We start from the raw sequence: 19,874 nt of genomic DNA on the forward strand, positions 1-19,874 counted from the left end.
ACTAGTTACTATTTTACATCTTAATCTTAACTATTTTGTGGTGTTTTTTGTACTTCTTGGCGTTTTAAATTCTTTCTATGTAAACAAAGGCAATTGAAGATTTTTCAAAAATGGTAATTTTGTGTTCCACACACAAAAAAATGATAGCATATAGATTTGGAAAGCCATGAAGGCGAGTAAATGATAACAGAATTTGTATTTTTGTGTGAATTATCCAGTTAATCGCTCAGAAGAGGATTGTACAACATGCAACCATTGTCTTATAGTAATGTAAGAACACTGTGTGTTTGAGATTTGCCATGAAGGGCGTTGATAACTAAGTCTCTAAACTTGTAACTTGTTAGCAGTATTGTGTAGGAGCCGTTCATTATCACAGAGCAACAAATAAAGGTCACGTCACCATAGATACAGATTCCTCAGGTACACGGTTTCTGGGAGAGAAAAAATAGAAAAATAGAAAAAACTCGTGAACGGATCTGTCCTGTCTGTATACATTCAGTTCTTTCTCACTAATGATTATTAGGAATTACACAGAATATATTATTAGAGACACTAAATATAATCACGATGCCCTGCAGGTCCAGAGCTTCGAACGCAGGGATATTTTAAGCTGTGATATTACCATACCATATGCTTATGATTAATTACTGTACATTCAGCTCAATTAGGCAAAAGATTATGCTACAATTATCCAAGCCTTTATCTATCGATGTGCTTTAATAACATTTGGAAAGTAAATGCAGTCTTTTAAGTCGCCGTGAAATCAAAATATATTTACTTATTGTGAACTTTATTCCAAATCTTGTTCGAAGTGCACAGTATTTCAGATATTTTTATTCGAAGATGTTGATCTGGAATAACGTGCACTTCGAATAATAACATCTCGGATGACGTGCACTTTTAATATCAACATCTGGAATACTGTGCACTTCAAATAACATCTGGAATAATGTGCACTTTTAATAACAACATCTGGAATAATGTGCACTTCGCATACCATCTGGAATAATGTGCACTTTTAATAATAACATCTGGAATAATGTGCACTTTTAATAACAACATCTGGAACACTGTGCACTTCGAATAACATCTGGAATAATGTGCACTTTTAATAACAACATCTGGAATAATGTGCACTTCGCATACCATCTGGAATAATGTGCACTTTTAATAATAACATCTGGAATAATGTGCACTTTTAATAATAACATCTGGAATAATGTGTACTTTTAATAATAACATCTGGAATAATGTGCACTTCGCATACCATCTGGAATAATGTGCACTTTTAATAACAACATCTGGAATAATGTGCACTTCGCATACCATCTGGAATAATGTGCACTTTTAATAATAACATCTGGAATAATGTGCACTTTTAATAACAACATCTGGAACACTGTGCACTTCGAATAACATCTGGAATAACGTGCACTTTTAATATCAACACCTGGAATACTGTGCACTTTTAATAACAACATCTGGAATAATGTGCACTTCACATACCATCTGGAATAATGTGCACTTTTAATAATAACATCTGGAATAATGTGCACTTTTAATAACAACATCTGGAACACTGTGCACTTCGAATAACATCTGGAATAATGTGCACTTTTAATAACAACATCTGGAATAATGTGCACTTCGCATACCATCTGGAATAATGTGCACTTTTAATAATAACATCTGGAATAATGTGCACTTTTAATAACAACATCTGGAACACTGTGCACTTCGAATAACATCTGGAATAATGTGCACTTTTAATAATAACATCTGGAATAATGTGCACTTCGAATAACATCTGGAATAATGTGCACTTTTAATAATAACATCTGGAATAATGTGCACTTCGAATAACATCTGGAATAATGTGCACTTTTAATAATAACATCTGGAATAATGTGCACTTCGAATAACATCTGGAATAATGTGCACTTTTAATAATAACATCTGGAATAATGTGCACTTCGAATAACATCTGGAACACTGTGCACTTCGAACAACATCTGGAATAATGTGCACTTTTAATAACAACATCTGGAATAATGTGCACTTCGAATAACATCTGGAATAATGTGCACTTCGAATAACATCTGGAACACTGTGCACTTCGAACAACATCTGGAATAATGTGCACTTTTAATAACAACATCTGGAATAATGTGCACTTCGAATAACATCTGGAACACTGTGCACTTCGAATAACATCTGGAACACTGTGCACTTCGAATAACATCTGGAATAATGTGCACTTCGGATAACATCTGGAATAACATGCACTTTTAATAACAACATCTGGAATAATGTGCACTTCGAATAACATCTGGAACACTATGCACTTCGAATAACATCTGGAATAACGTGCACTTCGAATAACATCTGGAATAACGTGCACTTCGAATAACATCTGAAATAACCATAGACTGTAAAAAAATATGGACGTAGTATCCATGACGTCACCCGTAGGTTTCTGAAGAGCGTTTTTGAAGCCTAAAGTGGGCGGAGTCACTCGTCGCCATCTTGGAAGCGCGTCACAGTGCGTCACTCCCGGATAAGCGAAAATGGGCAAAAAGGCGGGACGTGGGTGGTGTTGAGGTGCCTGGATGCTGAAACTACGCCCGCCTAGCTCGACGTGATCGAGTTTGCTCAGGCTAAGCTAATGTGCTACTGGCCTCGCGCTAAAGTGACAGCTGACTTGAAGTAGACCCAAAGCCAATAGTTAAAGTTTATGTTTTTGCCCTTGGAAATACTATAATAGTTAAAAGACATAACTAACCATGAGACTAACGTGTATTGTGATGCATTATTATTCTCATGCAGTAACTTACAATATTTGCTCTGAGTGTGTGTGTGTGTGTGTGTGTGACAGTGATAAATGCGCATACATGTCAGTCAGCGCGGCAATGCACGTCAAGTTCGTAGAGAGCTTTATTCAGTCCATTTTAAATTCTGATAGATATTACCTAAGAAGTTCAAGTAATGCACTAGAAATCCGCGCTCATTTAAGGGACGAAAAGAAAGCACTGACACCTGCAGGATTTAATCTGGCGGTAACGTTACTTTTTATTGAACACTAAAAGCATATTATAACATAGTCTATCTGCTCCGTAAGATCAACGGTAAGTTACAGCAGAACGAGTGTGGCCTCTATACCTTAGACGTTTTTAAATCTGAACTCCAAAAAGCAAAGATATTGTCAGACATCCATGAGTGCATGTTCACAGAGGAAAACAACTGAAGAACAGCGCTGGTTGTTCTCTCGATACTCGACAACGACGGAATCCAACGGCGTGGGCGAAGGTATAAGGGCGGCGTGTAATAAACTGTATGAAATAATCCCGAAAAGAGTACAAACACGGCAGAGATGACAAGTTCAGCAGCTGGAATCAGCTGAGGTGACATGATGGCTAACAGAGAGCAGACAAACGGCTAGTAATAACAGCAGCGGCAATCCACCTGTCACTCAAGTGGCCACGCCCTTGATTATGCAGGAATTTAATGCTTAATATAATTTAAACGGATGAGTTATAAAAAAATTCACCCCCCTCACAGTTGTCATGAAGGGCAAAATTAGCTGTATAGACCAAAACAACTTAAGGCACCAGGCTGTAAACATAATTTTTTCGGCTGTAAAGTTGGGCATTTTAACATGGGGGAGATACAGATTTGGCTCACTTTTGCAGTCAGCCTCAAGCGGCCAGTCGATGAATTGCAGTTTAATTCACTTCCGTGTTGGTTTCAAGAGGGAGACGGAGGTTGCCGCTTGGAAATAACGTGCAATTAGAATAACATCTGGAATAACGTGCACTTCGAATAACATCTGTAATAACGTGCACTTCGAATAACATCTGTAATAACGTGCACTTCGAATAACATCTGGAATAATGTGCACTTTGAATAACATCTGGAATACTGTGCACTTCGAATAACATCTGGAATAACGTGCACTTCGAATAACATCTGTAATAACGTGCACTTCGAATAACATCTGTAATAACGTGCACTTCGAATAACATCTGGAATAATGTGCACTTTGAATATCATCTGGAATAATGTGCACTTTGAATAACATCTGTAATAACGTGCACTTCGAATAACATCTGGAATACTGTGCACTTCGAAAAACATCTGTAATAACGTGCACTTCGAATAACATCTGTAATAACGTACACTTTGAATAACATCTGGAACACTATGTACTTCGAATAACATCTGGAATACTGTGCACTTCGAATAACATCTGGAATAACGTGCACTTTTAATAACAACATCTGTAATACTGTGCACTTCGAATAACATCTGGAATAATGTGCACTTCGAATTACATCTGTAATACTGTGCACTTCGAATAACATCTGGAATAATGTGCACTTTTAATAACAACATCTGTAATAATGTGCACTTCGAATAACATCTGGAATAATGTGCACTTTTAATAACAACATCTGTAATAATGTGCACTTCGGAAAACACCTGGAACACTGTGCACTTCGAATAACATCTGGAATAATGTGCACTTTTAATAACAACATCTGGAATAATGTGCACTTTGAATAACATCTGGAATAACGTGCACTTCGAATAACATCTGTAATAACGTGCACTTCGAATAACATCTGTAATAACGTGCACTTCGAATAACATCTGGAATAATGTGCACTTTGAATAACATCTGGAACACTATGCACTTCGAATAATATCTGGAATAACGTGCACTTTTAATAACAACATCTGTAATACTGTGCACTTCGAATAACATCTGGAATAATGTGCACTTCGAATTACATCTGTAATACTGTGCACTTCGAATAACATCTGGAATAATGTGCACTTTTAATAACAACATCTGTAATAATGTGCACTTTGGAAAACATCTGGAACACTGTGCACTTCGAATAACATCTGGAATAATGTGCACTTTTAATAACAACATCTGGAATAATGTGCACTTTGAATAACATCTGGAATAACGTGCACTTCGAATAACATCTGTAATAACGTGCACTTCGAATAACATCTGGAATAATGTGCACTTTGAATAACATCTGGAATACTGTGCACTTCGAATAACATCTGGAATAACGTGCACTTTTAATAACAACATCTGTAATACTGTGCACTTCGAATAACATCTGGAATAATGTGCACTTTGAATAACATCTGGAATAACGTGCACTTTTAATAACAACATCTGTAATACTGTGCACTTCGAATAACATCTGGAATAATGTGCACTTTGAATAACATCTGGAATAACGTGCACTTTTAATAACAACATCTGTAATACTGTGCACTTCGAATAACATCTGGAATAATGTGCACTTCGAATAACATCTGGAATAATGTGCACTTCGAATAACATCTGGAATAATGTGCACTTTGAATAACATCTGGAATAATGTGCACTTCGAATAACATCTGGAATACTGTGCACTTCGAATAACATCTGGAATAACGTGCACTTTTAATAACAACATCTGGAATACTGTGCACTTCGAATAACATCTGGAATAACGTGCACTTTTAATAACAACATCTGGAATACTGTGCACTTCGAATAACATCTGGAATAATGTGCACTTCGAATTACATCTGGAATACTGTGCACTTCGAATAACATCTGGAATAACGTGCACTTTTAATAACAACATCTGGAATACTGTGCACTTCGAATAACATCTGGAATAACGTGCACTTTTAATAACAACATCTGGAATACTGTGCACTTTGATTAACATCTGGAATAATGTGCACTTTGAATAACAACATCTCGAATGACGTGCACTTTTAACAACAACATCTGGAATACTTTTTTTAAAGTACACTTTATTCCAGATGTTGTAATGCAAAGTGCACATTATTCCAGATGTTATTTTTCGAAGAGCACATTATTCCAGATGTTGTTGTTAAAAGTGCACGTCATTCGAGATGTTGTTATTCAAAGTGCACATTATTCCAGATGTTGTAATGCGAAGTGCACGTTATTCCAGTTGTTATCATTCGAAGTGCACATTATTCCAGATGTTATTATTAAAAGTGCATGTTATTCCAGATGTTATTATTAAAAGTGCATGTTATGCCAGATGTTATTCTTCATAACCTGTCCTCAAAAACCACCTCTGAAATGACCTTTTCTCCCCTCCTGTAAAATGGCTATTTACACTGTTTTACAAACTCGTGTTCAGTTCTGGCTCCACACTGGTGCACAACGGCCACTGTTCACAGTCCTGATAAAATCCCTGTAAAAGTGTTTGATGTTGAGATAGTGTCATGCATGAGTGTGTCTGTGTGTGTGCTGTGATGTAGCTGAGACGCAGTCAGGACGGGCTCGCCGAGTGTCTGACCGTTCAGCCGCTGCACCACAGCCTCTCGCCACTGGACCTGATTGAGACCAAGCACCAGTCACCCACTGATGATCTCTACACCGGTATGACACACTTCAAAGAGTCCCTTACAAAACTTACCATACAAACATTTTCGATGCTTGAAATAAAATAAAAGTTAAGTGAAATAAAATAAAATAATATAAAATATAAAAAGCATATTATTTCAGCTAGTTGCCAAGGCAACATTTCTCAGTTTAATTTAGTTTAACTTGATGAACTAAAATAACTAAAACAGAAATAAAAACTATATGGACATAATTAAAAAAAACTTTAACTAGAATTTAAAATGAAATCGGAAAATATATAAAAAATAAATATCTAAAATATAAATAAATACTATAAAAGTATCTCAATAATACTAAAATAACACTGCTAGAGTTGAACTTTTAACTTGCATATTTCTTCTCCTTTATGTATTTTTTATTTTTAGTAACATTTAAAGCCTCTATGGATAATGCATTATAAAGGTTATTTTATGCACATTATATCTTTTCATAATTAATTATAACTAAAGTTAAAATGCATTATAATATTTGCAGATTTCTTGTTATATCTGAAACTGGTTTTGTAGTGTTTTAAAGGTATTGTAGGTAGAAATCCACAAAAATACTTTCTGTCCAAATATGTTTAAACTGTCTTTATATATCAATGCATAATTAAAATGTAAGTACTCTGGAAAATAAATTATAAAAATCGAGTGTCTGTAGTTTTCTCAGGACTGCAATAAACACAGCTCATTATTCCATTAACTCCCACTCCCTCCCTTCTCGGCTCCTTCCAAAGCCACGCCCCCAAAACAAATGAACGCGCGATCCCGGCCGTTCGCTCAGCTGGAAGAGTCGGACGCGTTTACCAGCTTTACCAGATGTAGTGGAATCAAGTCAGAATCACAAGTAATAAAATAACTAACTTTATCAGTATGAATATAAACAATTAATATTGCTGTTAGTACTCACTATCAAGCTCGCATATCGATACTGGTAAAGTTTAAAATATTTTACTAGCTCGTAACGGAATCAAACTCAATATAAGGCAAAGCTATAAATAGCTTCATTGATACACGTTTGCCGTTACTATCAGTTACACTGTGATGAAGGTGAATTTGTAAGATTCATAACATAAGATTGTTTACAGATAAACTGAGTAACATACACTCAAACACCTTCTCACAACTGCATTGCAGACACAAGATAATATAACACACACACACACACACAACATAAATTGTATAGCACATACAGATACAACATAAAGACATAGGTAAACATATGTAGAGCATATAACAACAAACCAAACGTGAAGAAACGGAGTAGGTGGAGTTCACGGTGAACATAGGAACAAAGTTTAGGCCGAGGGTAAAGATAGGTATAAAAATAGATCCCCTAAACTTTTTAACCTAAATTTGGCGAAATTAAACAACAAAGCTTTCAAGTGCAGATAGGCCTATTGCTTATTTATCGTCTCAACCCTGGCTCACTAACAGTAACGTTATACCAGTCGACACCAAAGTTACACTGTCATAGCTAAGCCAGTAACGTTAGTTATGCTACGTTAGGTAGCTATATTAGGTAGCTACGTGTGCTAGTGAGACATGCTTCATGAAAAAATAAATGCCATCAAAATGAAAACAGCAAGATTACCTGTCCAGCAGAAATAAAGCCATCATGGAGTCACTTTTCAGCCCCTTGAGAATGAGATCCCTCAGTTGTCGCCACCGCTGGAAAAGCCACGCCGATATTGACTCTCGTATGATTTCTTGATTTATCCAAAGACTTTTTGTTCATAGCCTTTTCAAATACGGTCTTCCTTTTTTTAACTTAGTCTGACTTCGCTGCCTCTATATGCCGGTAACGTTACTGAGAATTTTGACTGTTCTTTCTCTGCCATAATTGTTATTACTAGCTTCCGTGCCTCTTCAAACGGGTGCGCGTGTGGGCTGCTCCTGTATCAGCAGAGGTGGTATCCATGGTAGCGAGGGAGAGTGACAGTCGCACCAGCCAATCATTTCTTTCGGCCCGAATGGAATAATGAGCTGTGTTTATTACAGTCCTGAGAGGACTACAGACACTCGATTTTTATAATTTCTTTTCCAGAGTACTTACATTTTAATTATGCATTGATATATAAAGACAGTTTGAAAAAATTTGGAAAAAAGTATTTTTGGGGATTTCTACCTGCAATACCTTTAATGCATTATATTTTCTAATGGCTAGTTCAATGAATAGATAATATACTGTTGTTACAACTATTCATAAGATCATACAATCATTAAAAAGTGCATTACAAGGCATAACTGATGCATTAAAAATGCTTTATATATAAGTGTGTTTTTTGCATGTAATATAAAGAACAGAAACAAGAATAAAATGAAACACAGAATCAAATCTCTCATTGCCTTACATTAATATATTCAGAACCACCTCCATTTTTCTTAGCGCTTCACCAACACCAGCTTACATTTATTCTTTAAACTAAATGTTTTCCATTGACACATTTGTGTTCTATATTTGGTGCACAAATACTTTTCCAATGTAAAGAAAATAGAGTATCTTTAATCTAGCCTAAAAACTTATTTTTATAGTCTGGCATTTGATGTTATGCAAGAGTTGCCTTTTTATTGTGTCTTATTGTTTTCTTCTGCGCTGTTGACTGTGTGTATCATTGATATGTGATATGCGTGTACAGCACTTTGATAAACACTTGCTGTTTTAAACAAGTGCTTTAAACTCTGACTTTTGACTCGACTTAACTTTAAACTCACGACATCAGTGTTTTTTGATGAAAATGTCCCTCTAGCTCATGTTTACACAGAAAACAGTGGATAATCGGGACAGTGTAATGCAGAAACAGCCCTAAAAAGCTTTCTGAGTCATTTTGATATTTCATTCCAGTGATGCTATTGGCAACGAATCTTACCGTCGTTTTACCGTAAAGTAATGATGATTTTCTTTTTTGTCTTCTGTTGATGTGCAAGTGTTCACCCTAAACCAGCCCGGCCCAACACACACTCGTCCACTGCCTCCGTTACACGGGAACAACAGGTAGGAAAACCACATCAATCTTCAATTATTCACAATTATTCATAAGATCATACAATGCATTATAAAGTGCCTACAAGGCATAACTGATGGTTATGCCCTGAACAACATCAGGTGTTTCGACTTTAAGGACAACATTGAACTTCTGTCACGTGACATAATTCTGAGTGAAACATTTGCTGATTATTTTCTCATTTAAGACAAATATATTCCAAATAACATCTGGAATAACGTGCACTTCGAATAACATCTCAAATGACGTGCACTTTTCAGAACAACATCTGGAATACTGTGCACTTCGAATTCTCAAAAACACGCTTTGAAATCGCTGGTGTTTCTGACGTCACAAAGTACCTTGTAACCAATCAGATCAACGTGTGATCGTCAACGAGTGGATCTCTGAGTGATTGAGTGAGTGGGGGTGGGGCTCATTTGCATATTCATAGAACCGCGCATACTAAATGAGGCGAGGGTGTCGAGTTAAATTCAAGATATTTTATGGCATGAATTTTTTTTCAAAGAAAAAACGTTTAAATATGTCATTTTGGTGATCAAAGATGAGCTTTATTGACTACAGGGGGGCATTAAGTTTTCTCTATGTTAATAAATCAAGTTATATCTGAGTCCACTTCGTCCACAATCCCTGTGATAAACAAGCGAGTGTGTGTGAGAGCTTTTGCTCTCCTGAGAACAGCCTCGTTCCTCCACGGCGTCCCTGCTGGACTCAGAATTGCGAGCAAGTTCAGGTGACGTCTGAAAGAAATGAAAAAGGAGAAAAGACGGCCGTTCATGCATCTATGACTGGAGAAAATGAAGGTACACTTGTATTCACTCAAAGATCAGAGCGGGTGAAAGACAGGTTAGCCGCGACGTGAATCTGGCAACACTTCTATACGCCAGTGTCTGTGACGCTCCTTTCAAGCCTGATGAATCGAGTCTAATAATGCCGTATGTTTTTTCCCTATCACTATGTTTTTGGTCGAAGCTCAATCGAGTAAGTTGCCACACACTGAATCACTGTCTAGTTTACATTCATTTCAAGTTTCACTTGGCGGAGTGACCGATTCAAAAGCTCCAGCGCTTTTATTTTCTCTTGATCTGCGATAAATGCGTGGCTGGTTGTCATGGCTTTATGGCTGAGAGCTCATAGTTGCAATAATCTGACTCTAATAAAGCAGGCTTTTCTTCGGTGAAAGGCTCCACTGCGCTTTTGTGTGTTTTACAAGTCAACTGTGGCAAAGGAGTTTGGGAAGAGGCTTATGTATGTGGACGGCACGCATTGCACTTCAAAGACGCAGAGAGGAACCTTTTCTGCTTTTCTGGACGCAGATCCACATTGTCCAAGAAATGATTGCGGGATCCAAGCAAGACAATCGTCTGAAGAGATCAAGACCTGCTTCTGCTCATTGCTCTCGAGAGCCCGTGATAGAAGACACTATAGGCAACGACCGGAGAGCACCAGGAACTCAATAAGTGAATTATACAATGCGATGTGATTGGCGTAATTACCTCGCTTTGGGCTAAATCAGTTGTGAAATACCTCTGACCTCTGTTTTCCCAGATTTTACTCCCATTAAAAGCAGTCGCTCTGTTCCCGTGCTGCTGTAGTTTTTACTTCCAGGAAAAAACCCAATGCTGCTTTTTGGCTGCATTTTCATTTGCTGGAAAAATGTCCCTTGGATTTTAAACTAAATCAAAATTATGAATCAGTATTCTTGATTATGTTATTTTAAACAAGTACTTCACTGGGAAACACTAATAAAATGTTTATGGGAATGATCATGTTGTTATTTTTAATTATGCGATGGTGATTTATACAGACAAGCACCAAAATAACAACAACAGCATCACAAAAATAGCAGGCAACGCTTTATTTTAAGGTGACGTAGTTACATGTTGCTTACTATAGTAATAACAGTAAATTATGCATAATTGCAAGTAACTAACCCTAAACCAAACCCTAACCGTAACTCTATAGTATGTACATATTAATTTTACTATTTTACTTGAGTAATTACAATGTAACTATGTCACCTTAAAATAAAATGTAACCTAATATCATAACAGTAGGGTCAGTGCATTTGTTAAACATGCTTTCAAAACGCTTTGAAATTTGATCCCTTAAAACTCATCTTTAATCAGGAAATTTACATATTTAAATATTTTTCCTTTCATGCCTTAAAATATCTTGAATGTAACTCGACACCCTCGCCTCATTTAGTATGCGTGGTTCTATGAATATGCAAATGAGCCCCGCCTCCACTCACTCACTCACTCAGAGATCCACTCGTTGACGATCACACGTTGATCTGATTGGTTACAAGGTAGTTTGTGACGTCAGAAACACCAGCGATTTCAAAGCGTGTTTTTGAGACTGTCTTTGGTTCACTGCAGTTTTAAGGAGAAAATACTCAGCAATGCTGTCGACTTATGAATTTACACATGCTTTGTCTTAAAGAATATTAAAAACACCACATAGACACATAAACAACATTAAAAGCTGGATTTTCACCATAGGGGGACTTTAAAACTTTCCTCATGGACACCTAATCATGGGAGAATTTTTTTTTTTTATTCACTACATTGTCACGATTTGGTTTGTTCATGTCATGTTCCATGTCTGTCATGTGATTCCCTGTTTGTCATGTGATCCTGCCATGTGTCTTGTCATTGGTTAATCGTCTATTCATTGTTCACAGGTGTCCCTTGTCTTGTCATTAGTCTGTGTATTTAAGCCCTCATGTTTGCCATGTGTCTTTGTCAAGTATTGTTTCCTGTTGTCCACTGTTTGTAAGTCTACGTTCCTGTTCATGTCTTGATTTTGAGTTCTTATATCTTACTGTTTACTCAGCTCTCACGGTGAGTTTCTGAAGTAAAACTGACGCTTCATCTTTTGTGTTATGTACAATAAACTTTATTAAACTCATCAGTATATGTTTGATCATCATTCGGACCTGGTCCGAAACAGCAGACTTGTAGGCTATTAATAGTGGATACATACAAGCAGATGACAAATACGTTATAACCGTAATTAAACTACTAAACTATACATGCTCCATCTCTATACAGCACTCTGACTCTATAGGCATTATTGTCCGACTCCGGGTCGAAATGAACACCGTTACTGAGAGTTTCTGATATTATTATCATCATTCTGTGAGATGAAATTGTGCTGAGACTGAGCGCGAGCTCTTGAAGCTCCGCCCCCTGTGCCGTGCTAATTTGCATTTAAAGGACACACACTAAAACAGCGCGTTTTTCTGAGCACCAAAAAATGACAATTTAAACATGCTGTAAAAAATGATCGGTTGGGTATTTTGAGCTGAAACTTCACATACACACTCTGGGGACATCAGAGACTTATTTTACATCTTGTGAAAAGGGGCGTAATATGGGACCTTTAATGTTTTTAGTTGCTTTTATCGCGTAGTAAAAATAAAAATCCAGGTATACACACCTAAATAAATTAGACATATACACATAAGAATTTTAATGTAGTCACTTCAGGACAAATTCAACTTTTAATGTCGTATCTGACACATGTAAGAGTTGCAGAATAAAAGCTTGCCACTGTGAAACGTTCTGCTCCAGTTGTGCTTGCAAAGTTTATTCCGATTGATCATCCGCATAAAACCGACAACATTATTAACTGTGATTACAACTGCTTTAGAAGCTCGCGATTATGGTTGCACGCTGGAGGTGTTCGGCCAAACACAGCGCACTGGGTCAGCTGGCCAATCAGAGCACTCGGGGCTTTTCAAGAGGCGGGGCTTTGTAGAAATCAGTGCGTTTCAGACAGACTGGGAATAGAGGTGCTGCAACAATGTACATTATGTGTTTTTTGAACATTTAAAGCATGTTAACCTATTTTATTACATCTAATAATCAAAATTATAAATTTTTAAAATAGCATCACATGACCCCTTTAAATCAGACAAACATCCAAATGTTTAGGTAAAAAGCATATTTGTGCATAAATGATACATGCTTTGATATTTTAAGTTACTAGGGTACAATTGTTTTTTGGGGTCGCTGTATGTAAATAACTCATAGATGAGCAAAACTTTAAGTAAAACTGTGGCAACAAAATCACTTATTAGGGATTAAAGCCATACGGATATGTAAATATTTATGCATATGTTTGTAAAATCCTCTCTCTTTGAGGTTTTGCATAACCTTGGAAATATCATAACAGTAGGGTTAGAGGTCCATGCACTTGTCCTGGCAAATGGATAAACAGTTTCAATTATATGAAAAGGTTTGGAACAATATGAGGATAAAGAAATTATTTTTGTCTTTAAAATGCCATAACCATTTCTTTAAAATGCACATACTGTATATGACTGATTATTGTCTCGTTTCTCAGGTGTAGGGTTCCTGCGCCACAGCAAGTGTCGTCTTCATCACCTCATCACAGTCTGACCCAAAACACTCACAACCTGCCCAGATACTCCAACCATCCCAGAACATCCCAGCCTGCGCTTCAGGACAGTACGTCACAGTTTTCTTTAATAACTTTAGTTTATTTCATGCATGAGGAAACAATTTACATGCACACTTATAATGCAATTATAATGGGCTTTTGGCAATATTGCAATTAATTTACCTGATGTTAACATAATACTTGGATTAAACTATTGCAATTAAGCCCATAATTGTATTAATGTGATGTACACCTATTTTAATTGCAATAAACAGACATTTAAACACTTTAAAGGTGCAGTTAGCGATTTCTGAGAAACGCTGTTGAAAATGGATCAGATAGAGCACAAAAAGCACTTGTAGCCAATCAGCAGTAAGGGGCGTGTCCACTCATGAGGGGGAGGTGCCTGTGTTGCATAGCATGTTTGTGAATTTGGGGGCGGAGCTATACAAATAGGGGTGTGGTCCTCTTAGGTAGGGGCGTGTTTGTTTTGGTGATTTCAAATATCAACAGCGTTTGTCAGAAATCGCTTACTGCACCTTTAATCGCATTGTGCTCGGACGTACATGCATGACTTGTGTTGTTCACTCAACTTCACTAATAAATATTCTGACGTTTTTTCCTCCATTCTGAATCACTTTTTTGGGGGGGGATAAAAAATGCTATTTTAAATGTGCTTTAAAAAAATCTCCAGGTTTGCTGTGCTTATTTGCAGGGCTACGCAATTATAATTTGTGTAATTATTTAATACAAATATAAAGAAATTATATCAAATACACATATATTATATATAGTGCTATTGTAATTTTTCACTGTAAAAGAAAAATTGAGTATTTAAGAAAGATAGTAATAATAATAACAACTAGTTTAATAACATAATAATAATAACTTTCATTTAACGTAAACCACACCATCCCGCTAGCTTGGCGCTGTTTTTTACTGCCTTTTTTTGTATCACATATTTTCATAGTCATCATAAATTAGGTATTATTCGAAAGCTTACGAACTCAAAATTCATCCTGTGAAAAATGTTTTGTAATTGGACATTTCGTTACCATGGAAACGGTGGTTTAAATTCTTTTAGCTGGCTCCTCCCCTAGTGGGCGTCATCAGGTTTCATATTAAATTTTTTTTTAACTACTTTATTATTTAAAACCTTTTCTAATCTTGAAAAACTACATATCGTTGGAAAGGTCTGAGTCTCAGGGTTCCATATTTGGAGACTATTTTTTGATAGAAGTGATACTTGGACAGAGATATATTAATTTGTAGCAGGAAAATGCATCAAAAGAATTCAATTGAATGTAGGTGACACCCGGTGGATATTTTTGGTACAGCATATAAACAAAAACTCATAGGAACTTAATTTTTTGTGATATCAAAGTTCAAATTTGGAACACAGATTGGTTAGATATATGGCTTTGATTTTATAGTAAAAATTATTTTGTAAAATATATATATTATATAAAATATAAAATGTTTAGTACAGTACATTTGATTTACAGTAAATCTAAACTTCCATAACTTTTTCATACTTTCATTTTTTGAAGCTTTCACTTCATTCAATAATCTGCTGAGTGTCTTCTATAAAACAAGACCATAAATAGGTCTATATTCCAAAGCATTCTTGAATTACAACCATTTAAGTTTGGATAGTGCATTTTCACGCCTATTCTCAAAAAAGGGGGTGACAGTTGAGCTTCATATTTGTCAAAAAGCGCTTCTCATTACAAGTATGTGAAGATGTTTGGTGTATGTTTTCGTTCCCAAATGCGCATTAAAGCGACTCAAACTCAAAGAAGATGCAGATGGAGACGCTGCAGACCCCGGCGGAGTTGCTCACATGTAAATGAACACGTGCCTGAAACACGCAGCGCATATACACGGCCATATCACCATTTCAGCTTTTATTTTAATTAATAGTGCAGGTGGCAGATCCGTGTGGCACCTGACACTATATATAAGCTCATTTACATATAAGCCATATGTGCAGTAAAGCAGACGCAGAATGCATATTTAAGATGTGACCGTAAGCGGAGAACGAATGATTCACAAATGTGTCCTTCCGTTCTCAGAGCAACAGATGGCAGATGTCTGTCAGGCCGAGGAAAAAATATATCCATCTAATGCATGTAAAAATCTCATCGTACAGTTTTTCCAAGCTATAATAAGGAAATATCATTAATTCTGCATGCAATCTTAAATTAAGGACATAATAGATCAATTTTGGATGTTGTGGGTAATGTTTCTTCATCAACACTCAGGTTTCTCTGGTGACGCCCGGACCGTGTTCTCATACACTGACTCACCGCAGGAAGACAAGCAGATTTCTTCCTTTTCCATGATGCAGATGCCCATGTTTGAGGAACATCTGGGCTCCTCAGAGCCCGAGCTCGACCTGGTCCACAGAACCATCACTGGTAAAAACACAAACAAATACTGTAAAGCATCATGATATGCACTGCAGAATCTGACTTATTATGTTCATCTTTCTTTAGTGTGCTTAAAAAAATCCAGCTTTTAATGTTGTTTATATGTTTATGTGGTGTTTTTAATATGCTTTAAGACAAATCATGTGTAAATTCATAAGTCGACAGCATTGCTGAGTATTTTCTCCTTAAAACTGCAGTGAACCAAAGACAGTCTCAAAAACACGCTTTGAAATCGCTGGTGTTTCTGACGTCACAAACTACCTTGTAACCAATCAGATCAACGTGTGATCGTCAACGAGTGGATCTCTGAGTGAGTGAGTGGAGGCGGGGCTCATTTGCATATTCATAGCACCGCGCATACTAAATGAGGCAAAGGGTGTCGAGTTACATTCAAGATATTTTAAGACATGAAGATTTTTTTTCAAGGAAAAAAACTTTTAAATACGTCATTTTTGTGATCAAAGATGAGTTTTTAAGTGTTAAAATGAATGACTACGGGGGACTTTAATTATATGAAAACTATTTTGAAAGCAGTTTGACAAATGCAAATGCTGTTATATTGTTACACTTTATTTTAAGGTGACGTAGTTACATTGTAATTACTCAAATAAGTCCTGAGTAAAATGATTGACTACAGGGGGACTTTAATGTAGCTGTTTTTAAATATGAAAAAGCTCCGCAAAGTTACAAAGTCTGTCTATATCAGCGTCAGTGTTTCTGAACTCCTGAAACGACTCCATTGTAATCTTGAGTTTCTTCCGGGAACAAACACGTCACAATATTCCTCATTATAATAATTAATATAAACTCGAAGCGCTCAACCAATCACAACACACTGCTCCAGCCGACCAATCAGAGCACAGTGTGCTTTTCAGGAGGAGGGGCTTCATAGGGACAGGAAGTAAACAGAGCGTTACTGACAGACTGGGAAGAGAGGAGCCGCAACAATGGAGAATATGAGGAAAATAATCAACATTCAAGCAGGAAAACCTGTTCTAGTAGAGTAGAAAAACAAGAAGGGCATAATATGGCCTCTTTAACGGCCAAAGACTATTCAAGGCAAACTAGAAACCTTTTTAAAAATGTCCATTTTTGTACTTTCTGAATAAAAACGTTGCCCATTATCGTGTGTTTGTGACAACAGTGTTCGACTGCCAAACCGGACCGGAGCAGTTTCTGGGAGAAGCGGTGCCTTCGCTGTCGGAGGACAATTATCTTCACATCCCGAGATGCCCGAGCCGGATCTCATGCGTCTTTACTGAGGGATGAAGGTTTCCTCTCAGCAACCCAAACAACTTACTCGCGTTGTTTAAAGAACTTTCCTCGTGGAGACACTTAATCATGGGAGAAACTGGACATTTAAGCCAAACTTAAACTGTAAATATGTCAAAGCAAGTGTTTTTATCTGTGCGTAAAACATCACTTTTCTTCATCATGTGTGCTCATTTCCAAACATATATCTGTTCTTTTATTTCAAACCAGATGAGCGTATTTTCTGCCAAATGTTTAGCTTAAAAAGCATGTTTCCTAACACTAAATGACATGCTTTGATATTTTAAAAGGGTATACATGTTTTTTAATGCCACTGTATGTACAGCGAATAAGCAAAACTATAAATATACCCCCCAATACAAAATGCACTTAACACAGATTTAAAGCCATGCCGATATGCAAATATTTATGCGTATGTTTGTAAAGTGTTATCTGCTAAAAAAAATCATCTTTGAATATTAAGGTTTGCATAAACTTGTTCGTATCAATGTGTATTTTGGGGATAAAATGTTTAGATTCCTCCAAACAGACCAGAATGTCAAAACATCATTGCTTTTACTTTAATACTTTGTTGTCATGCTCTAATCTCAGTAATCTGTTAACATTAAATTGGATGATTTTACTTGGAAAAACATTGTATACAAACGTTTTTGCAAGATAAAAAATTATAATATTTGTTGTAAAAAGGTTTAATTTAAGGGGTTACTGATCTTATTGACTTTTATTTTTTATACATTTTAACACGGTGGCCCATTTAAAAGAGATACAGAAATTGAAAAAGTGAAAAATACAAAAATACATAAAACACTATCCAATAGTAAAATGAAAGAAAATAAGGTTTTTTTCTTCTTATACAACAGGGAATAAGTAAAAGTTTCATCAGTTCACCCTCAATGCCTCAGTATATATATACTAATAGGTGTCCACCCTTGTATTAAAATGTCCAGTTTCAGTTGGAGTTGGGTAGTCATGTTCCATTTTGTAAATAGACATAAGTTTTTCTCTCGGTTGACTCATTTTGGTGGGTGTGGCTTCATCCAGTTGTAATGGTTTTTCGTGCTCATAGTAGGAGTACATGCAAAATATATATCTGGTTTTGACTACAAAAATCTTGGGGTATTCCTTAAAGCAAAAAAAATGCGAGGGAGTAAAACGCAGGTCTACATGCAAAATGTTCATAATCTCAATCTGATTGACTTTATTCAGCAGAATTCATCAAAAGTGAGGCTGATTTTTGAGTACAAGGGAAAGTGGTTTCTGGTTTGACGCACAAGCCCCGCCCTTCTTTCTCATCTCAACCAGTCCTGCTTTCAAAAGCCCCGCCCACTCATCGTTGGTCGCCTCCTATTGGTGGTTTACACAACCCACGATAATCGTTTATATCATTAACAACAAATGTTTGCGTTCGCAGTCCCTTTTAGATCATTTTTTCCTCAGTACTTTTTATAAATAATAAATCAGCCTCAAATTATTTTCAAAAATAGAGGCCATAAAGAGGACTCCTCCCTCCCATCACCGCTGGCCCCGCCCCTTCACTGAACGTCAGGTTCGGTTGTCCACAGAGCTTTATATATAAGCCCCGCCTCTTTCCGCAGCGTCAAGTTAGTTTACGCGGCGAGCTTTATAGCAACCGTTGCCCCGAGTTGCAGCGCCATAGTCACCGTAGTCCTGGCGACTGTAACCCACCAACAATAACAACAACAACCTCCTCCTCTCCTCTCTCCATCCTTACACCACCTTCCTCTCATCCTCATCCTCATCCACACCAGTCCAGGTGAATATTTCAATATTAACATCTCGTTTCCAAAGTGTGTTCACTGTCTAACCGCTTGCGTGATGGTTGTGGCTTTGTGTTTCTGTTTGAATACCGGAGTAAAATCTCCTGAGCTTGTGTTGTTTGTGAAGGTTTTACGGCTGTCGTTTTATTCTCTGACGGTTTATTCCGTTTCTATTGATGCGGCGCGTCCAGATGTTTCGCTCCTCATCTGCTTTATGTATTAAAAACCTGAGAAGCGAACGACATCTGTCGGCGTTTGAATAGTGCTAATTGATAAATATGTGTTTAATGATGTGGAAACGCGATGAAACCGCTGTTGTATTGAAGCGCAGCATCATTTTCTCACGATGCAGGTGTTGCTAAGCGGCTAATGTTAGCATGATGAGCCCGAATGCAGCGATTCTTTATCACACTTTCGGTTTAGGAATCAAAATCATATCTTGTGAGTATTTTCGTGCTTTTAGTCGTTTAACACGATCTTCAAGTTGTATATTTCAGTCGTTTTGATCGCTGGGTGTTGTTTTATCGTTAGCCTCAGAC

At 36.8% G+C, this 19,874-nt stretch overlaps 2 protein-coding genes across 5 annotated transcripts in view; both read left to right on the plus strand.

The window, feature by feature from the left end:
* glis3 (GLIS family zinc finger 3) overlaps window positions 1-18,189 on the plus strand; it is a 68,610-nt gene extending 50,421 nt beyond the window's left edge. For all 3 annotated transcript variants that reach the window (XM_077243772.1, XM_077243773.1, XM_077243774.1), the window contains exons 8-12: window positions 6,313-6,433; window positions 9,367-9,433; window positions 13,797-13,921; window positions 16,118-16,273; window positions 17,430-18,189. In XM_077243772.1, the coding sequence (XP_077099887.1) occupies window positions 6,313-6,433; window positions 9,367-9,433; window positions 13,797-13,921; window positions 16,118-16,273; window positions 17,430-17,554 (594 nt within the window). In that variant the 3' untranslated portion in view covers window positions 17,555-18,189. The remainder of the gene's footprint in view (window positions 1-6,312; window positions 6,434-9,366; window positions 9,434-13,796; window positions 13,922-16,117; window positions 16,274-17,429) is intronic.
* A 985-nt stretch (window positions 18,190-19,174) lies between these two features.
* rfx3 (regulatory factor X, 3 (influences HLA class II expression)) overlaps window positions 19,175-19,874 on the plus strand; it is a 76,228-nt gene continuing 75,528 nt past the window's right edge. For both annotated transcript variants that reach the window (XM_077243802.1, XM_077243803.1), the window contains exon 1: window positions 19,175-19,331. The gene's annotated coding sequence lies outside the window, so the exon portion shown is untranslated. The remainder of the gene's footprint in view (window positions 19,332-19,874) is intronic.

This window comes from Siphateles boraxobius, unplaced genomic scaffold (genome assembly GCF_051911475.1).
Source record: "Siphateles boraxobius isolate OS27281-9 unplaced genomic scaffold, OSU_SipBor_1 25, whole genome shotgun sequence".
Classification (NCBI taxonomy): Eukaryota; Metazoa; Chordata; class Actinopteri; order Cypriniformes; family Leuciscidae; genus Siphateles; species Siphateles boraxobius.